General features: G+C 52.5%; 7 protein-coding genes across 7 annotated transcripts; 2 read left to right on the top strand and 5 right to left on the bottom strand.

The window, feature by feature from the left end:
- Window positions 1-692: 692 nt before the first annotated feature.
- GCG54_00007095 (uncharacterized protein) lies at window positions 693-2,633 on the top strand (the record flags this gene model as incomplete). Its single annotated transcript, XM_045407083.1, has 2 exons — window positions 693-2,489; window positions 2,550-2,633. The coding sequence occupies 2 exons, from the start codon at window positions 693-695 to the stop codon at window positions 2,631-2,633; spliced, it is 1,881 nt and encodes a 626-aa protein (XP_045266004.1).
- A 105-nt stretch (window positions 2,634-2,738) lies between these two features.
- On the bottom strand, window positions 2,739-3,989 carry GCG54_00007094 (uncharacterized protein; the record flags this gene model as incomplete). The annotated part of the gene is made up of 3 exons (XM_045407082.1): window positions 2,739-2,949; window positions 3,006-3,454; window positions 3,504-3,989. The coding sequence occupies 3 exons, from the start codon at window positions 3,987-3,989 to the stop codon at window positions 2,739-2,741; spliced, it is 1,146 nt and encodes a 381-aa protein (XP_045266003.1).
- Window positions 3,990-5,259: 1,270 nt separating this feature from the next.
- On the top strand, window positions 5,260-5,985 carry GCG54_00007093 (uncharacterized protein; the record flags this gene model as incomplete). The annotated part of the gene is made up of 4 exons (XM_045407081.1): window positions 5,260-5,343; window positions 5,403-5,639; window positions 5,691-5,790; window positions 5,846-5,985. The coding sequence occupies 4 exons, from the start codon at window positions 5,260-5,262 to the stop codon at window positions 5,983-5,985; spliced, it is 561 nt and encodes a 186-aa protein (XP_045266002.1).
- Window positions 5,986-6,157: 172 nt separating this feature from the next.
- Window positions 6,158-7,069, bottom strand: GCG54_00007092 (uncharacterized protein; the record flags this gene model as incomplete). Its single annotated transcript, XM_045407080.1, has 1 exon — window positions 6,158-7,069. The coding sequence occupies one exon, from the start codon at window positions 7,067-7,069 to the stop codon at window positions 6,158-6,160; it is 912 nt and encodes a 303-aa protein (XP_045266001.1).
- An 850-nt stretch (window positions 7,070-7,919) lies between these two features.
- Window positions 7,920-10,745, bottom strand: GCG54_00007091 (Minor extracellular protease vpr; the record flags this gene model as incomplete). The annotated part of the gene is made up of 3 exons (XM_045407079.1): window positions 7,920-9,984; window positions 10,035-10,534; window positions 10,602-10,745. 3 exons carry the CDS (start codon window positions 10,743-10,745, stop codon window positions 7,920-7,922), a joined length of 2,709 nt encoding a protein of 902 aa, XP_045266000.1.
- A 2,445-nt stretch (window positions 10,746-13,190) lies between these two features.
- GCG54_00007090 (FAD-binding monooxygenase ktnD) lies at window positions 13,191-14,822 on the bottom strand (the record flags this gene model as incomplete). The annotated part of the gene is made up of 4 exons (XM_045407078.1): window positions 13,191-13,559; window positions 13,610-14,175; window positions 14,225-14,603; window positions 14,655-14,822. The coding sequence occupies 4 exons, from the start codon at window positions 14,820-14,822 to the stop codon at window positions 13,191-13,193; spliced, it is 1,482 nt and encodes a 493-aa protein (XP_045265999.1).
- A 798-nt stretch (window positions 14,823-15,620) lies between these two features.
- GCG54_00007089 (High-affinity glucose transporter) lies at window positions 15,621-17,233 on the bottom strand (the record flags this gene model as incomplete). The annotated part of the gene is made up of 2 exons (XM_045407077.1): window positions 15,621-17,124; window positions 17,175-17,233. The coding sequence occupies 2 exons, from the start codon at window positions 17,231-17,233 to the stop codon at window positions 15,621-15,623; spliced, it is 1,563 nt and encodes a 520-aa protein (XP_045265998.1).
- Between the last annotated feature and the right edge of the window lie 1,284 nt (window positions 17,234-18,517).

The following is an 18,517-nucleotide window of genomic DNA, read 5'->3' as shown; positions in this document are numbered from 1 at the left end:
CGTTGTACAGGGGATGAAGTTCATTTCTACACCTTGATGATGGAGATACCTGGCCGGAAATTTCATGGTAAATTGCTTTTTATATCTGATATAAATCTCCCATGCTCGACATTGATGTATCGACGTGTTGGATTTGAATTCTTACGAACAGGTCCTTGAATTAATTGCGTGTTTCCGTACCTACCTTACTGTGTGCTGAATTATGGGCCCACATCGTGTTACCAGGCTTCCCTTTCGGTCGTCAGCAGCCCTTTCTGTTTGTCTCCCGTAAGTAAGATTGAGGTGCGGAAATGTTTTCTGTGTCAAATCTTCTGGGTGCAGAGCTTAGTTACCAAGATACATGCCAAGATCTCGCTCTCCGCGGAACTGCATGGTCGGCTTGGCTGCTGACATGCCAAGCACAGCTGAACCCTTGCCACAAAAGGCTTGCGCAGCAGATGCGAGTGCGAGAGTAGGCATGTGCCACGATTTGCGTGATTGAAATTACGACCCATCTATATATACATGCTCTACCGCCCATCGGTATAGTGAGCCTCTGCATCACTTACTGAGTTTTACCGGCTCTTCTAAAGGTAATTCAGACACAACCATCATTCTGACCCTCCCCCCTTCCGTTAGGGACGATCTCTTGGCACTCAACGTTCCAACCTGCATTGAAAACTCTCTACGTGTATGCTATTGCACTAAGCACGATGAGCTCCGGGCTTTTGAAGGATGGAAAAGAGCTTTGGTCCAAGGCGACCTCCGGTGTTGTTGAACAACTTGTTCGCGAGCGCGACAAGGCGTTTGTCAGAACGAGCGGCACCATCCCCAAACGAGACGACATAGTCGATGACATTGCGAGAGCTTCAGCCTCGGGTATTGGCTTCTTTTCGGAAGCCGCACATTATCGACGAGATCGCAAACGCCCAGAGGCCTCACAAGAACAGCCGAGGTCCCCAGAATTAGGACAAGAGTCCCACTGCGAACGTGTGCATGAAGCCATTTGGGATCTTGACGAGGTTGAATTCGGTTCTGGGACACAACTTGGCTTCAATACTGGCAACAACAAAGATGGGGGCTGCGAGCCTGTGAAAGAGTCGACCGACCTAGCTACTGCGTTTCTCAACAGACATCCTATCAAATCTGATGAAGGCATTGACATCAAAAGCGGAATCACGATGCCCGTCGTCTTGCCTCAAAGACGACCTAAGACAAGAGTTCGGGGGTTTGTAAGAGCCTATGCTCCGGTTCTTGCTGCCGCGGGTATCGACGAGGACGCATTCTTGGACTTCATCGACACCCTCAACAAGTCCTTGGTACCGAATCCCTACCTTTATGCCATCAACCTCGCTGGGCTTGCCGACATCATTGCACCGGATCCTGCTCTGACAGCCTTTGGGATCTTGCTGGGTATCGCAGTTGAAGGCGTCATGGAAGGTCAAAGTCGCTTCAAGTCCAACAAGTTCCTAGACCGGATGAACGCGGACTTCTTTAGGCCGCGGGGTCTCATGTGTTTTGTTGCAACTTGGAGACCTGACGACATTTCTGGGGAGGTGCCTGTCGACTTCGGATGTAAGACAGCTGGTAAAACTCCTTCCGTTGAATTATCAAACGGCGAAAAAGTATCTTCGGAGCCAAACTCATCTGAGAACGAGAAGTTGGGCCGCATTAAGAAACTACTAGGAGAGCGGTTGAAATCTCATGACCACATCCTCGATTGGTCCGACCCAGCACCCCTTGTGTTCCCGGCACCTAACGAGCTGGTACTGGTAGAAGGCGGAGATGGACAAAAGAAGAAGAATGGCTTTGATCGGGCGGAGATTTGGCTTGACGATTACATGGATAAGAGAGCTCAAGTCGAATGGGTAAACGAAAATCCAGAACTCTCGGCAGCCAAGGCGCTACCTAAAGCTGAATTCAAATCACGATACGCTGATCCGACTCACCCAGCCGCCAGCGGAGACGTTGTCGCCCTGGTCACTGGAGGGCGGTGGCAGTACAAGCGCAAACAGACTGTTTCTGAGGGAAATGTCGATTTGGATGCAGCAAAAAACAATAACAAGATCGAAGATGAAAAGAAGATTAAGATTGCAGAAGCAGAGACCGGACCGTCGAAGGGCACGACGGAGTCGGGGACACATTTTCAACCACAGGTGAAACAGGAGCAGCATGTTGACGAGTCAAAAGAATCAACGGAGAACAACGGAAGTATCTTCATTGGGCCGCTCACACTGAAGGACATGCAGAAAGAAGAAAAGAGGAGGCGGAAAGAAGTGGAAAAAGCAGCTGAGGTCGAAAAGAAGATGCGAGAAGAACAGGCAAGGAAAAAGAAAAAGGGAGAGAAGAAGGTCAGAGACGAAGAAAAGCGCATGAGAGTAGAGAATGAGAAGGCTTTAGAAAAGGAAAAGAAAGCGGAAGAGAAACGGCTTAAGAAAGCCGCTGAAGAAGAGAAGATGGCTGGGCCAGCTGGAACTATCGATGACATGATCAAGAGTCTATTCCAAAAGGTAAGTGCTACAGCACAACGGTTGCGGAATCCAAGAACACACCACTAAAACATTTTGCAGGACGTTCTGTACCTTCTCATCGTCAATCTTCCATCGCAAGAGAAGAACCATGACGCGGCTGTCGTGGACACTTCGACCGTCTGAGTCGAGGAAGGGTGCCTCGAAATAACTCAGCAATATGTTCAGCATCGTGGCGTCGAACAAAGACAATCATGCCATGATATTCAAACTACACACGAAAGCCTGCCACTAGACTTCGGAATATAGAATTACCCCGGGTATCTCTTTTGCGTACTGAGACCACGTCCATGCCACGCCAGGCCAATAGTTGAACCATGCCGACATCTTCTGGGGACTCTCTGGGACGAATAGGGTTTCGTCCTCTTGCCGCTGCTCTTCAATAGTCGACGGCAAGGCCCACGCTAGAAAGTGGCTTCTCCGTGGCCCGGGAGGAAGTACCCTGGTTTGGTCAACACAATCTTGATGTAAAGGCAGAATGAGAAGATGGATACTCACATTGCGTTGCCCAAAATCCCATGGCAAATGCAGGGGTCCTTGCGTAACAAGCCCATATTCCATACTGCCTGTTGTCCGCGTTCAATGGCTTCATCCATGATGTCGTGCATATCCGGGAAAAGGCGGCGGATGTGCACTAAAGAGTCCACAAACCCTGGAGCCCCGTGACAAAATTGAACAAGACCTTCGTATCGAATGTCATCGTCATCCTTGGTCGTCCAGTTGCCATCCTCTCGCTGAAGACTTAGCAGCCGTCTCAGAGAACTTTTGATCATCGAGTTGCTAGCAAGTTTCGGGTCTGTCAAGAGGAGCTGGGTCAAAATGCCGATGTCTCCGTGCACGGCGCCGATGTAGCGCTTGCCCCGAAAGACCCACCCGGGCCCGGCCCCGAGAGTTTTCTCCACCATCCGGGCTTTGACGAGAGTCAGAGAGGATGCGACTTCGGGTCTCTGTCTCCAGGTCAGTTGAAGGTCTTCAGCGTGTGCGGAACTTAGTTACCCATGATTCAACCGCGCGGATCATGTATAGCAGTCCAGCATAGCCAAACAGTAGCTCGAAGGGATGATCTTCAGCAACTAGTCGGTCTAGCTCACTGCAAAATGCAGGAGCATTGGCCTCATCCATCATTGTCTGAACAGCTAAGAGTGCAACGCTTTCACAAGCTAGACCGCAAGGGGCAGAGTTCTCTCCGGGGCGCTTGGCCAATGCATAGAGGCTTGCCCAGTGGCTGAGCAACTGATCTTGTACTTGCATGGACGGATACTGCGCGCTGAGCTTCAGTAGCAAAAAGGTGAGTGATGTAGGGCCCCGGAAGAGACCACGACATTGGTCATTTGAGTATTCAGCTAGTGGCGGCGTGTCGACGAGGACATGCGTTAGCGCTTCATGAATGAGGGCTTCCGAAGCACCCGAGAACGTGAGATACTCTCCTTCCCGGACGTTGTTCGGGATGAAGCGAGATTCAGGTGGGATAGGGACAGGCATATTTGTTGCCCAGGTCTTCCAGGGATAGAGTCGTCGCAATTGATGCTTTGCTGGATTGATGCCTTGCGCTGACGAGTTAGTATTCAAATGCGGGGAAAGGAAACAATCTTATCTGAACTTCCGTCTTTTGCTGGCGTGTCTGGCGATGGGATTATTCATCATGATGTACTAGCAGGTAGGTACATTTAGGTACTCAAGCGCTAATCTTTCCATCGCGCCCTGGCTGATCTATTGTTCCGCAGTGTACCGAGATCTCTACACTCCGTCGACCCAACGAAAGAACAAGACGATTTTTTTTTTTTTTTTTTTTGGATTGACCACACCGCGGCCTTTTAAGGGTTTATCCACTGTAGGTGGCCCTAGGCTGTGTGATAAATGCGACTCGAGGGTGCGGCCACGAAATCGGCATACTTCCGTTCAGGCCCCGGATAGCGTACCCGCAGCGTGGGTGAGGCCTTCAGTGAAAATAGTTAGTGACCTCACACCGCGTGCGCAGGCTGAGCAGCAGCGCAGCTCGCCTGTCTCGTACATGGAATTATACTATGTAAGTCCAGGCCTTCTCTTTTGATATTACGTTTAAGATTGCCCTGAGGCCTATCGAGACTGTGTAACGCAAGACTCTTACACAAACCATCATCGCATCCATAGATCTTTGAAGCCGGTTCAACTGTCTCGGATGTCGTCCAAGTGAAGCGGTCATATGTTACGCTCACATGTATGGAGCTCCAAACATTCACCTGGCCAGTTCGTCCGAATCTGGTTTCTTGGCGTCAAGAAATATGATCCCAGTTTCAACCCCCTTTTCCATATGATTTGGTCCTCCCTTTGTTGCATTCGAGATCCAGTCAATCGGTGCCAACTCTTCGAAAACTCCACCAATTGCTGCATGTTTTCTTTTCATTTTGCGGTTCCGCCAGGGGCTTTGGTGGGTTTCTTGGTTGTTTACAGCGCAAGCCGCGGTGCCGCAAGTTAATTGTATCAGGGGCTTAATTGGCGGCACTTGCCCTGCCATTTGTGGAGAAATCACCGGGAATAGAGGGTGCCACGCGTATGCGATGAATTAAACAACGGCGGAGGAACAGTTCCTGTCGATCCATCTGCCGCCTTTAATCTCTACCCGCGAAACACGTCCCAATCGGGCTCTAGGAGATTTTTGTATCTGATTCTTTAAAACCGCCTCTTTTTCTGCCCAGGGACGGGAAACCGGCACTCTGCTTTTACGCAATCGTCACTCATCGGCACGTTTTCCGAAACCCAAAAGACTTGCAACATGTTGTTCACTCAAGCTGTCATTGCGGCTCTGGTCACCGGCGTCTGGGGCCACGGCGTCGTCCAGACCCCGGAGCCTCGCACGGTAAGCCCCGGATCCGATCGCCATATCATACCGGCTCCGAACTGACCTTTGATCGACAGACCGGAACGAAGCAGGAAGAGCTCTGCGGTACCGCAGTCACCAACAAGCTCGACAGCGATCTTGCCGGACCCATCGAGAACGCCATCGCAGTTGCCGACGCCGACTACAAGTGCAATGCCTTCATGTGCCGTGGATACCAATGGGAGGATAACGTGGACCTCCTTATGAACGTCACTGCTGGACAGGTCATTCCCTTCCACATCGACCTTGTCGCCGGCCACAGACCAGGCCACGCCGTACGTATCCGCACCCTAGTTGATGTTTGACGGCATACTAACCCACTTCAGAACATCTCCGTCATTGACCTCGCGACAAACACCGCGATCGGTGAGCCTCTCATCACCTGGGACGACTGGCCGACCGAGAACCCTGACCCCCTTGCTGATAGTAAGTCGAAACAATGTTCACGGGGAGTAACGTCATGTACTAATTGAGGGTGTAGCCGATTTCAACGTCACTATCCCCGATACCCTGGCCGACTCCTGCAACGTTGGTGGCAAGTGCGCTATCCAGTGGTTCTGGTACGCCGAGACCAACAAGCAGACCTACGAAAGCTGCATCGACATCGCCATCGTGGCGTAAGTTGAGGACGTGCGGTACAGAGGCTGGGCCTCATTAATTTGACATCTTCATCCGGTACATATTACCCAACTGTTGAGTACATATTTTAGAAAAGCACATAGCACTCGTGTATATCAAGTCAACTTTCATGCTTGAGAGTGTCTTTTGTGTTGACATGCAACATTCATCCCATCTATCCCATGGTGCAAAAAGCACACTCAAATGTGCCAAAACTTGCCCTGGATATCACCAAGTCGGAATCGCAGGCCCGCGGCCTCGTCACGTAGCATTCCGCGTAAAACCATCCATCCTCTTCTAGTCCCATTGTATCCAAACCTCTTGCTCTCACGTCAGCGACGGCAGCACTCTGCTCCTCCCTTGACGTGAACCTTCTCTGACGGAAAAACTTTCCGGGAACCTTTTCTGTCACGAGACCATGTTTCTCCTCCAAGACGTCCGCAATCCCATCAAACGAGAAGACTCTGAGCACAAATGTCACCATCCACAGCTTCGAAGAATCTTTAACCGCGTCAGCAATGCGTGAGAAGGTGTCCGCGCCAACATAGCCCACTCCCCCGGTGCAAACTACCACCTGAACGTCTTTTAATCCCTCGTGCAGTGAGAGTGATGGGTCAGATGTCTCGAGATTCTCTGCCCATCCATCTTTCAGCAGGCCCGTCTTCACCGCGTAGGCAATTGCTTCAGGAGCAATGTCGAGACCTAGGACTTCGATCTCCGGGTGGATGAGCTTGGATGCGAAGAAACGCTTGTCGGAGATAATCTGTTCCCGGCCGGATTGTTTGGGAGAAGATGCGAGATGGTCTGATAGCGCATCGAGTGTGAGGTCGTAGCGGAGGAGGGCGGCGTTTATTCCGTACGAGCAGCACACGTCGAGAACTTTACGAGGCTTGACATTTTCATCACTTTTCGAAGGCGAAGAGACATCGAGGATTCGCTCCACGAACGGAAGTGCTTGTTGTGGAATTTGATACTGAAGTGGAGTGAGAGCCTTGAAGTATGCTCTTGGATCTGATTGGTTATAGATCGAGTTGAAGTCGGCTTTGCGGGTGTTGGTGAACTGGTCAGGTCGCTCTTCGATCGTCATCTTTTACACTGAATGGGTCCTATTCAGCTAGAAAAGCATAGAAGCCACAGGCTATTGAAAGGTTCCGGGTGCCAATGTAGCTGAATGGCACAGACGTCTTGGGGCTTGTTCGATGATCATTTGCGAGGACCCATGGGTGTCTTATAAACACTCATAATGTGCGGAAGGGTTGCTCCAACACCATTGATTGCATGGTCTGTCCATTTTCCAAGATCGAATGAAAGTTCCCCTCTCGCGTTTTCACATGCATAGAATCGAATTCATGTAAGGCCAGCTTGATCTGACTGACGTATGCTTCAGCCCATATTCGACCCCCGGCCCCTCGCTTCCCGAGTAACATCCCGCATGGCTGCGGCGCGGGCCGTGAGACCCCTCTCCCCGCTCCGAGATCAGGTTATGGCCGTTCCAGTCTTACTACCTACAGGCAACAATATGTGCGATATATGCACGCATGTTCGCGAAGTGGATACCTCGTTGCTGAAGCGACGTATGTTTGAGCTCTAAGCAGGCGAATCATTGCTCCATTGCGTAGATCGCTGAAGTAGCGTCATGCATCACAATCCGCCTTCAGAAGATGCGCGATTTTGGAGGTCGACTTGCGCATCGTATCGTTCCCAGATCCAATGCGGAGTGATACGTTCGTCGGAGCTACATAGAAGTGACACAAAATTATCCACGGATTGACTGGCTGGGATTCCACGGACGAGGATAATGACACCGAAAATTCTGATAGCTTGCCTACGGGTATGGCCGCACATGGAATAATTGGATGGACTGTTTACATTATGCTATTACCAGATCATATTATGTATCCGTGATTACGTCTTACTACATTCCACCGCGCGCTAATCTAGTACTGTCCCAGAACCTGGATCTGCGGGGTCTTGAAGACATCCCAGTTGTCCGCATGCGTAGGGTTGCCGAATGGCCGGAGCGCCGCAAAGCGGATGGTGTAGTTGCCAGGAGCAATCTGGGTACCGTTGCCCAGCTTGCCAAACCACCAGTGCTCGTGGTAGCTGGCGGCCGTGTTGCGGTAGATGTCAGTGATGGGGTAGGTGAAAGTCTCGTCGGGGTCGTACTGCTCCGGGTCGAAGACCTCAACCTCGCCAGAGCCAACCCAGGAAGCTGCGGATCCGATGTAGCCGTTCTGTCCGACGACGGGAGGGTAAGTCCACTGGCGCTCAGTCCAGCCTGCCTCGTAGATGTCCCAACGAACCTGGCGAGATCCCCAGAGGAGCTTCTGGAAGATCTTGGGAAAGTCCTGGGCGCCGGTGCTGAGGTCGAAGGTGTAGGAGGCCTTCTCGCTGATGTCGATCTCTTCAGTTGTGGAGACGGAGATGGGCCATCCTGCCTCGTGTACACCACCGAGGGTGTTGCGGAGATCAGCTCCAACGCCGGCGTAGGGAACAGACACCTGCTCACCGTTGCTGCCCTGAATGAGGACCTTGCCTCCGTACAGAGGCAGGCCAGTGGTGTTCCAGCCGAGGTTGTCTGGGTTGTTGAAGTTGACAGAGACGGTCTTGGTCTCGCCGGCCTTCAGGGTGAAGTCGCGGGGCAGGCTGATGTCAGGAGTATATGTCTTGGGAGACAGCTGGGCAAAAGTCTTGACGCGCTTGGTGCCGGGAAGACCGCCAGAAGCGGGAATCCAGGCGAGGGCGTCCACACCAGCGTTGGGCTGGACAGAGAACTTGTAGGTAATGTCCGAGTCGCCGTTGTTGGTGACGGTAACATCATGGTAACGGCTGAAGTAGCGGGTGTCATTGAGCTGGATCTTCTCGAACTCAAGCTGGGTGTCGTAGTTGAGGACCTTCCAGGCGTCGATCATGCCGTTGCCGACCTGGGCTGGGGGAGCAGTGTAGCCGTAGTCGGTAGCGGTACCGTCAGACCAAGGTAGAGCATAGCCACTGGAGATGATACGGCGGGAGAGAGCCCGAGCAAAACCCTTGCCCTGAACGCTACGGCCACCGTGTTGGCTGATGTAGAGGGCGGCGACTCCAGCAACGTAGGGGCAAGCCATCGACGTACCGCTAAGAATAGCGTAGCTGCCGTCGAGATAGGTCGAGAAGATGTTGCCTCCAGGAGCGGCGACGTCAGGCTTCAGCTGGTTGTCCCAGAGAAGACCCCAGCTGGTGAAAGTGTTGGGACGGTTGCCGGCAGGGTAATCCAGGGCAACAGGGGCTTCGGGGTTGTTGGAAAAGTCAGCAGTGACGTTGGTTCCGGCCTTGATAGCCTCGATAATAGAGACGCCAGAATCGGCGCTGATCAAGGCAATTTCAGAGTTAGTGTTGCTAGTACCAGGTGTAGTCATGGGGGAAGCATTGTTGTAGATCAGTATGTACTTGGCACCAAGAGCGGCCAGGTTCTCTTGCTTGGTCTGGAACGTGCATGTTCCTCTGCGGACCAAGGGGATCTTGCCCGTCAAGTCAGGGCTGCCCTCAGGGTAGGGCTCGCAGCCATCAGCGGGGTCCTCGGTGTTTGTGTTGAGAGCAACGATGGGCCAGTCGGTGATGGTGCTGGGGAAGTAGCTCTCAGCTGGGAGGTAGCCGATGCGGCGAGTGTCGGAGTCACCGAAAGTGGCTTCGAAGGGGATCGCCGGGAAGACCTCCGTGTCGATGGAGGCGACGGCAACAACATTCTTGCCGGAGGAGCCAGAGCTGCCATAGAAAGGACCAGCAGATCCGCTGTTGCCAGCGGAGATGGTGACAACGACACCCTCGTCAACGAGACGGGAAGCAACCTCGGCCCAGGCGTTGTTAGACCATCCGTTGGTACCGCCGATACTGGCGGTGATGACATCAACCCCGTCGTCGTAGGCAGCGAGGAAAGATTCAATCAGAGTGGCGGAATCGGTAGAGGCGGCGTTAGAGAAGACCTTGTACGCATGAAGCGTCGCTTCGGGAGCAACACCAGACCAGCTATAGCCAATTAGTCCGGCCCATACCATACAGGATGATGCATATCTTACAGATCATTCTTGCCGGCGATGATACCAGCGACGTGAGTTCCGTGGCCACGAGTATCCTTGGGATCTTCATCGGGAGCCTTGGGTCCGCTTTGTGGGTACAGACCATCACCGACGAAGTCATAACCGGCAGCAACCTTGAAACCAGGACCAAAGCCTCCGCCGAGCGCGGGGTGGTCATAGTAAATACCGGTGTCGACGACACCAACTTTGACGCCTTTGCCGAAGATACCCTGGGCGTGAAGCTTGGTCACGCCAGTGGCGTTATGAGTGGTATAAGCCGGTGCCTCTTCAACGGCGACAGCCTGGGGCTCTACCGGCCCAAGCTTGACCTGCTCATTTGGCCAGACGTTCAGGATGTCGGGGAGTTCAACGAGAGTGTCGAGCGTATAAGTCTCAGTCTCGATGCTGGCGCCGGAGAACACATCGCTGGCGAACTCCTTGACGACCGTGATGCCGTCGGTAGATGCGACGTTCTGGCGACGACGACGCGCACTGGATCCCTAGAAGACGGTGAGTGTCAGCTGGGGACTACAACCTAGGGCGGCAGCCCTCGCAGCGGGCACTCACTGGAGCGTATTCAATGATGAAGCTCTTGGCTACATAGGCGATCACCTCACTGTCGGCACCGGCTTCCTGGCGAGGAACAAGTGCCGCAGCGCCACCGAGGTGGAGAGTAAGGACGAAAGCTGGGACGGTGGCCGAGATGCGCATCTTGCCGGCTTTCTGACAGACGACGGAGATTCGCGGGGCGCAAAGCTACCGGAATAGAGCTCAACCCCAAGCATCGCGAGGAGCCTTGGTAGTTAAGTAGCCACCCTCATGCTCTCTCGGAGAGCTGAGCAGACTGCGCGTATGGAGCCCCTCTGGGCAAAAGACGACAATGGCCCCATGTGAGCGACTCGCCATGCAAGAAGCTAGGGTCGAGATGAGGCCGAGGAAGCTACCTAGCTCATCTCCCCGGCCAAAGACGTGATGCTGGGGATCCAACATCATGTCCATTGGATAGAGCCATTGGTGGCAAGCAGCTAGCTACCCTTGGTGCGTTCGTACATCGTCGCATGGCGGGGAGAGTGCAGAGTTGCAAAGCGTCGCTCGGCGATGCAAGCCAAGACAGAGAATGGCCAGGTGGGAAGCGACAGAGGTGCAGGCTTGGCGTCCTAATAAGGTGCGGTTATCTTGAGCAAGCAGAAAGCAATTTCCGCTTGAGACCCCTCTTCTCGTGGATATAGCTGCCGTCGCGGAGGAAGCATGCCGATGAAGGTTGGGTCATCGATGATGAGCTGCCAAGGGTATCACGAGCTTCCTTGTTGGGACGAGGCGGATGGAACGGCGCAGCCCGGGCGGGGGCCAATAGTTCGAGTCCGGATTGCGTGCGGCCTTCCGACCTACCATCTTGAGCCTGTGTGGGGGGTCCGGTGTTGGTGCTGGATGCGTCCCGCAAGGTGGTATCAACAGTCTGGGGGTGGGATGCCCATCCGTTCTCTACCCTTCTGCGCGTCCCAGGCACAAGAGCGCGAGTCGGTGGTGCAAGTTTGCTCGAGTGTTACATCCGGCGGTGCTTGGGCACACGGCGGTGGGCAGAGAAGATGTTACTGACTGGGTTGTACAGGATGAACATTAAAGGTCGTTATCGGAGCTCGTTATGATGTCGAGACTCCAGGATCTAATGAGGAGGAAGCCGGTGTGGCCGTCAGTGACTTTCGGTTTGTAGACCGTAGCTAAGATAACAAGAAAAATGCCGCAATGCACCAGACTTGCCTCCGATCGGCTATCCGGGCCTCTCGCGGCAAGCTTGACACCAAGGAAGATACCTTAGGAGAACACAGCGTCTGGTTCGCTTGTACGATTGTCAACAGAGGACAGAGGATCCGAATGAAGAGAGCATGGGGATGTGAGAAGCGACGGGAAGCAGTGGGCTAGTGCCACGCGCAACTGAGATAAGCTGGTGGCCTGTGTTAAGCCTGTCTTTAGTTGCTAACCATATCTGGCAGCTTAAATGCTCATCTCCACCCACAACCTTAAAGGCATTCAGGATGTGTCAGTTGACATCACTTGTCTGTTCAGATTGAAGATGATGCCCCTGTGCTTTCACCTCCAGAATGGATGTAGACAAGTCACTGAAGTTATCTTGGACTGAACTGGACGCTGAATTGTTGACTTCAAGTTGAAATGTCCATCGCTCATGAACATATGGCCAGCGATGATGCCCCCTGTGTGTACAGTTCATCCCTGTATTCGTGCACTAAACCGGGCCGCCCGATCACGTACTCCAAGCCGTGATCTACGACCGAAACGTGCTCTTCCGCAGGTGAATGAAATTAGCCAAGTACCAAGAACATACAGAACATAGTGGCAGAACACAGTTCAAAGACTTGCTGCCTGCAAAGCATCCTACATTGACCATTGTGCTGCTGCCAGCTCTCCCCACTGCGGACCTTGGCTAGTGCCCGCCAAACACGCCCGCTGGGCACGCCTTACGCCCCAGTAAACCTTGAAAGAGCGCCATCAAAGTCTAGGTCAGGCACCCGATCGCCTCATCATTTGACCCACTGACGGCATATCAAGCCAGACAAACCCGGGGTACGAGATTGAACCATGGCAGGTCTGTACCTGAGCAAATGGTACGTTTACAACATGCATCCGGCTACGTCTTGTTGGGAAGGTGTCGACTTCCGATGAAGTAAGAGAAAGTCACCTGAAAATGCCATTGCTTTCCGACCGGCTGGTAGTCGACCGTATTCGGTAGGTAGATCTGCACATCTTCTAGCCTTTCTCTTGAATGTATCTCCCCTGACAGGAGTGGGCTGCCACCTGCACGCCACCAGGAACGTGAGAGGGGTGCATTAGAGAAAGCCCTTCAGCTGATCTAGGCCAAGGTCGGAAGTTGCAAAATACAGGAACAAGTCCACGACGAGATTCAGACACCACTGGTGATCACAATGTTATTGATAGACAGCCATAGTGTGCATTTATACTCTATTCGAAGAGGCATGACATCAGTTGAACAAATAGGCGCCGACTGCGACCAATCCGGCGGCCAGAACGGTCGCAAGTAAACCCAAGCCTCCTCTACCGCCTTGTTCTTCCTTCATAGCAGCTGCGGATGTGGTATATCTCAGGTCGTTCCACGAAACGAAGACGCTTCGAAGCCAAAACTTAATCCGGGAACATTATGGTGTTCCTGTTCGTCTTCGGGTCAATGAACCACGAGGTGCACCCAGTTCCCCACACAAGCCCCTTTGCCTTATACTGAGTCTCGTTGATGTCCCGCATCTCGGCCTCGGGTGTAACCTCCATGACATCCGTGAGCTTGCCGATTGCAGGGAGCAAAGACCTACGGCTGTGCAAGGCTTTCAGGATCGGTGTTATCGCGCGTATGGTGAAGTTGATCTGACACTCAGTGTTGAAAATGACTGAGAGGTGGCCGCTGAGGGTGTTGGGTCCCATCATGATGAAGAAATTGGGAAATCCGGAGAGGCAGGTACCGAAGTCAGACGAGGGCGAGCCGTCGCTGACTATCTCCCACTAGCAATGGTTCAGCTCATGGCAGCAGAAGTAAATATTGGTAGACTTACGTGTTTGTTGATGCTCACGCCGTCCTTACCATAGATCTCCATCGGCGACAAGACCTTCTGCGTCTCAAATCCGGTTGCCAGAACAATAGCATCGGCAGATACATGGCGGCCAGAAGTAGTGCTAACACCATCTTTGGTGATCTCAGTGATTGGGTCATCGTAGATCAGTTCGACATTCGCGCGGTGCAAGCTGGCAAGATACCCCGTGTCATTGACCCTGCGTTTGCATCCAATCTCCGTCTTCGGGACCAGGAAGTCTCGATGTTTTGCCGGTGAGTTGGCTCGAATGTAAGCAGCGGCTTCCTCAGACCAGCTTCTTCTGATCTCTGCGCCGGAGGCGGTGTCAAAGCCCTGGAAGCCCTTCTCCTTTTCCCAGTACAGCATCGCACGATATGCGCGCATGGCAAAAGGCACCCATTTCATAGTCCACTTAAACAAGTCAGAGTACTTTGGGTTCTGTCTCTCTGCGAGCCAGTGGGATTGGCGACTGAACTGAGTGACTTTCTTGGCAGCTTCATCGCCCTCGCTAATCGCAGGAACGACTTGCGTGGCACTGCAGCCGTTTCCTAAGAACCATTAGCACGCGCTTTTAGACAGCAGATACACCATACCTACCAATCACCACAACTTCTCTGCCTTTCCATTCAAGAGAATGGTCCCATTCAGCGGTGTGGAACATCCGTCCCTGAAAGGTAGATGCCCCGGGAATGTCACACTTCTTCGGGATTGACAACGCTCCGACAGCAGAGACTAGAATCTTACAGCGACGTTGTCTGATCTGGGTTGATTCCAAGTCTCTTATGGTGACGATCCACGTGCCCGAGGGGGTGTCCCATTCGGCAGATTCCACAACTTGTCGAAAGCGGACGTGTTTCGGGATGTCATACTTGTCTGCCACATCTGTGAAATATTGATAAATCTCAGGCTGTAAGACATACGTTTGGGACCAGTTCGGGTTCAACTCGAAAGAGTAAGAGTAAAAGTGAGATGGCACCTGTTTTGGTCCATGAGTATGAGCGGCATGAAAGATCGAGGGTTGACTAACATCGCATCCACATCCTGGGTATGAATTCACCCACCCTGTCCCAGCAACGCTCTCTGACTTCTCGATCAACTCAAAGCTTCTTGTCTTATGTTGGCGAATGAGCTGGATTGCTAAGCCAATGCCGGACATGCCAGCACCAATGACTAGCACTTCAACGTCGTGTGTCATGATGAAGCTTATTAATCAACGATTCAAATCGAGTACCTCAAAGAACGGTAATATTGAAGAAATTCGAAGGCCTTATTAAAGGGAAGCTCAAACAGACTTTCTCAAGACGTGCAAGGGTGATTCTGTGACAATGCGAAGGGATATCGCAGTGGCTGGTTGAGGAGCTGCACGCAGCACCCGTATATAAACGACACAAGTATCGTCATTGAAGCATGATTGAGACCGGATAAATCTTGGGGTTTTGGTCAATGTGTTCCTTTCAACCATCGTGGTGATGCTGTAGGGAGATTGCCGTTCGTCCGGTCTTGCCATTCAAATCCAAGGCAATTTTTCCGACCGTCTCACGGGCTTTAAGTATCTCCTTTCATAAATCCCATGCAGTGATCAATGATAAGAATGATATCATAATGTATCAGAACCGGAGATCCACTGGCGGCTCTGGCAGAAGAATTGAAGGTGACGAGGTGGCGCTGCAAAGTGGGATGGGTCTCCCAGATCCCAGGAGAAACCACATGGGGTAATTAACCTCACAAGCAGACGGGATATCGAAAAGGTGAAATTTTTGCGAGCTTCACCCCGAATGTCTTCGAGTAAAATCAATCATCCAGTCTGCATAGTGTCGAAAAGGACTGGGTCACCTGCCGAGGCTCATGTTGGGACATGGAAGCTGGGAAAGTGAAATGCAATTTTGCACTCGTCTATCTATTATTTGAACATTCATCCATGTGCCCCAATCTTTTTGTCTATCCGTCAGATTATCATCGGAGGTACCGTAAAATCCTCTTATTTACTCACAACCTAACTTGCCAGCGCCCTAGCTGGATGGACGTGTCCCGCTGCCGCCGCGGCCCCCAGCCAGCTCTCCCGCTCTCGGCGAGGACTGATGACACTGGAATTCTCCGATGTGTCCGTCGTCTGTTCATTTACATTCACACTCCACTGCGACTTTCCCCCAGTTTTCTCTAGCCTTCGCTGTAGATAAGCAGCTTCGATGGCCTCAAGACTTTGATTCTTTGTTTCAGTCATCCAGATAGCGCAGAAGATCACGCTGAGCAGTGTGCAGCCTCCAAAGAAGAAGTAGGGACCGTAGGATGAGGCAGCGAGAAATGGCGGCGTAGTGAGTGCCACGACAAAGTTGGCAAGCCAGTTGGAACATTGCCCCAGCGCCGCGCCGCTTGATCTTGTCTCACGAGGGAGGCTCTCGACCAAAAACGCCTTCATGCAGATCGCCCAAGTCATGTTGAAGACGATTGCGAACATGTAGATGGAGATAATGACGACCCATCTCCCAGCGCCACCGTCAGGATGAACCAGGTCCGCGGCGTACATCGATCCTATCAAGAACATGATGATGGTGATGCCGATGCCTCCCACGAGAGTCGAAGTACGTCGGCCCCACTTGTCGGCGAAGATGGTAGCCGGGATGGTTACCACCATAATCAGTAAGGCCGAGACTCCAGATGCGAGGAAGGTTGCTTCTTCTGAGGCCATGCCTGCTTGTCGAAACATGAGCGGGGCGTAGTACAGGACTCCGTCAATCCCACTTGTTTGTTGGAAAATCAATAAGAGGCACCCAAAAGCAGTACGGGAGCGGTACGGCCCAGAGAAGGCCTTGCGGAAGTCCTTGAATGTCTCTTTGATGTTTTGAAGCATGCTCAATTTGGGAGAGTGGACAGTGACTTGACCCTTTTGCGCTAACATCTCTTGCTGCTCTTCCTGACTGATCCCGAGTTGCGAGACGACCAAGCGAGCTTTCTCGACGCGGCCCTTTGCCATCAGCCACCTGGGAGATGGCGGCACGAGTAGAGTTGTCGCAGCAAAGCCAAAGCCAAGGATTGACTCGATAGCCAGGGGCACTCGCCATGAAGCGGATGACCCAGCAATGCGCCCTGTGCCGTAGCACATGAAGTAACCCAAGGCAAGCCCGACGGTGAGCATGAACTGGGAAAATGCGACCCAGAATCCTCTCGTCTTCGCCGGCGTGATCTCGCAGACCTGGACGGCAACGGTGCTGACGAATAGTCCTGTTCCCAAGCCCTTGATAGCTCGGCCAGCGATGAACATTGCCAGGTGTACAGCACCACACTCGATGGCGGCTCCGACTCCAAATACAGCTGCGCCAGTAGAAATCATGGCAATTCGGCCGAGTTGGTCTGCCAACATACCGGCAAGCAGGGCACTGATCGTTCCGGTTATAAGAAGAGTCGAGACGATGGCTCCGTGTACGGTTGCCGAGAACTCGCCAAAGGACTCGGTGAAGGTTGACATTGCCGTGATTGGGCCGATGCTACCAGTGTCAAGTCTAATATTCATCAGTCGAAAATCTTCTCAACTATCAGAAAGAAAACATACCCCCATAACATCATAACCGCCCCCGTGGCAATGGACGCTCTGACGTAGAGCGCCGGCATCTTGGTGAATTGCATTCTCTTGAAGGCTCGGGCTTCGAGGTATCGGATGAGAATTCTGCTATAATACAGACTGGCTACCGACAGCACGGCCATGGGTTGTGCTCGTCCGGAATACTTTAAACATCTTCGGGGCCCGCATGTTGAGCTGGTGGCTGCGTCTGGCATTGCTCATAGATTTCTAATCGTGTCTCGATCAGGCATCGAGCCGACCGGTCTTCCCACAAGGAGAAAATCCGATAAGAGCCGCACATGACACGATGGTTGGGTTTCTTAATGTCATGCTTGTGAAAAGGTCTCTTTCACCGCAAACGTGCTTGTGACATGTAGTTGATAATGACTCGGCTCGATTGCCAGTTCTCAAGGTCCTCGTGCGCACACTTTTCACACAGCGCAAGACATCGTCGGATTTACCAACTTTGGAATAGCCGGTGACTTTTCCAGCTGGCATCAGTTGCAGCATCGCTGCCAACTGCTGAGTAAGTTCGGCAAAGCTGCCATTAGAACGAGAAGCGAAACCGAGACACACTCGAATCAGCATGCGCCACTTGCGCTGCCAGATTAGGCAGAATAAGCGCTTCAATTCGAAGAGGGAAATTTGCCGAACGCCTCACATGTCTGACGATTGCTGACTGTCCTCGGCGACTGTCGCCTCTTCAAAAAGGAAATATTGCCGACTTCGTGTTGATTCATGTCCACCGGACTCTTGATACACTCGGAAGCGTCTTGTTCGCTTCCATGTCATACGACCGCTATCGACCCATACATGGTGAACTATCGTCACTTGCATAATTGAAGCCAACAATACAACGGACCTTGTAAGCACTTGGCCAGTTGGTTTGCCCTAAGCGGCGAAAAATACGTCAGCCGGCTTCTCGCCAAACTGCAGTTGCAGCTGACGGGAGTATGCTAATGCGGTTCACCACGCAGCTAGTATTCGCGCCCTTAGAAAGACTTGAAACAGCCCGTGGATCACTTGAGAATTGGATTACATTCGCTTACACTACTGTTGAGGTTCCAGACCATCGACGCTCTGGAAGTTCCCTAAGTCCCCGCACTGACGTGTTCTTGTGTTCCACCGGAACGATTTCCTGCTTCTGTCCCGCATAACATCCCACACACTCGTATCTGTTTCCCTCTCCACAAACTCTTCATGTCGGTGTCCGAACAACCAGCCGGAATTTGATTCACGGCCTCGAAAGTATCGGACTCTTGTCTCGCGCAAAATGCCGCGTTCGTTCCAACTCCAGTCTAGTGCGGGCAGACTTTTCGACGTCTTCCAATAGG

Source organism: Colletotrichum gloeosporioides (assembly GCF_011800055.1).
Source record: "Colletotrichum gloeosporioides strain Lc1 chromosome Unknown consensus_32, whole genome shotgun sequence".
NCBI classification, from domain to species: domain Eukaryota; kingdom Fungi; phylum Ascomycota; class Sordariomycetes; order Glomerellales; family Glomerellaceae; genus Colletotrichum; species Colletotrichum gloeosporioides.
This window is presented reverse-complemented; position numbering and strand designations above follow the sequence as displayed.